The sequence below is a fragment of the Corvus brachyrhynchos genome, unplaced genomic scaffold (assembly GCF_000691975.1).
Source record: "Corvus brachyrhynchos isolate BGI_N302 unplaced genomic scaffold, ASM69197v1 scaffold122, whole genome shotgun sequence".
NCBI classification, from domain to species: Eukaryota; Metazoa; Chordata; class Aves; order Passeriformes; family Corvidae; genus Corvus; species Corvus brachyrhynchos.
In genome coordinates, this window is record NW_008236778.1 from 600,641 (window position 1) to 601,740 (window position 1,100).

Genomic DNA, 1,100 nt, shown 5'->3' on the forward strand with positions numbered 1-1,100 from the left:
ACTGGGTTCCCTTTGGGTGGTGGGGGGGCTCTACGGGTTCTCTTTGGGAGTGAGGGGGGACTTTGCGATATCCATGGGGCCCTTTGGGGGTGGAGGAGGCTCTGCCGGTGTCCCCTTTGGGGGAATGGGGTCTGTGGGACCCCTGGATCCCCTTTGGTGGGGTGCTGTCCCCGGCTGTGGGGCGCCTGTGTTCCCCTTTGGGGAAAGAGAGGTGTCTCTGTGACTCCTTGGTTCTCTTTGGGGAGTGGGAGGCTCTACGGATCTCCTTTGGGAGTAGAGGGTGCTTTGCAGGACACCTGGGTCCCCTTTGGGTGGGGAGGTGCCCTTTGGGGTCCCTGGGTCCCTTCGTGGGTGAGGGATGGCTCCGCCAGTACCTGGCTCCCCTTTGGGGCTGTGGGGCTCTGTTGGGGACCGGGTTCCCTTTGGGGGTGTGGGGGTGAGAGTCCGTGGGATCCCCGAGTCCCTTTTGTGGGGGGCTGCTCTGCCAGATGCTTCCATCCCCTTCAGGGGGGCTCTTCCAGGGTCTGGGTGGGTGGGGTGCGTTGGGGCCTGATCCCCCTTTGGTGGTGGGCGGGCTCTGCCGGAGCCCTGCATCTCCCCGACCCCCCGACACACACGACCTTGGGGAGCAGGAGGGGTGTACCCAGGGGGCTCAGTGGCCCCCCTGACCTCCCAGTCGCCAGCACCATGCGGCTCTCGGCGCTGCTGAGTGCGGCACGGCCACGGTTGCCCCCGGGGTACCGGCACGGGATGTGGCCCCCCGACTCCATGGCCGCCCGGCTCCGCAACCCCCCGGGGCAGCGCCGCCGCAAGGTCTTCGTGGAACCCATCACCAAGGACGACTGGAAGGTGTTTAAGGGTGACACGGTGAGGCTCCCCCTCCCCAGGCTCCCCCCTGGCTGGCAGCTGGGCTGGGGGTGCCATCTCTACCCCCCTCTCCGCCGCAGGTCCAGGTGCTGGCTGGGAAGGACGCAGGCAAGCAGGGCACGGTCACCCAGGTGGTGCAAGCCCGCAACTGGGTGGTGGTGGAAGGACTGAACACGGTGAGGCTGGAGCAGGGAGGGCTGGAGGAGGGTTTGGGGAGGCTGGGGTGGGTCTGG

The 1,100-nt window shown here is 67.5% G+C and overlaps 1 protein-coding gene across 1 annotated transcript in view; it reads left to right on the forward strand.

The window, feature by feature from the left end:
- The first annotated feature begins 566 nt into the window (after positions 1-566).
- Positions 567-1,100, forward strand: part of MRPL24 (mitochondrial ribosomal protein L24) — a 1,295-nt gene continuing 761 nt past the window's right edge. Inside the window, exons 1-2 of the mRNA XM_017727855.1 lie at positions 567-867; positions 948-1,090. Of these exons, the coding sequence (XP_017583344.1) occupies positions 688-867; positions 948-1,090 (323 nt within the window). The 5' untranslated portion in view covers positions 567-687. The remainder of the gene's footprint in view (positions 868-947; positions 1,091-1,100) is intronic.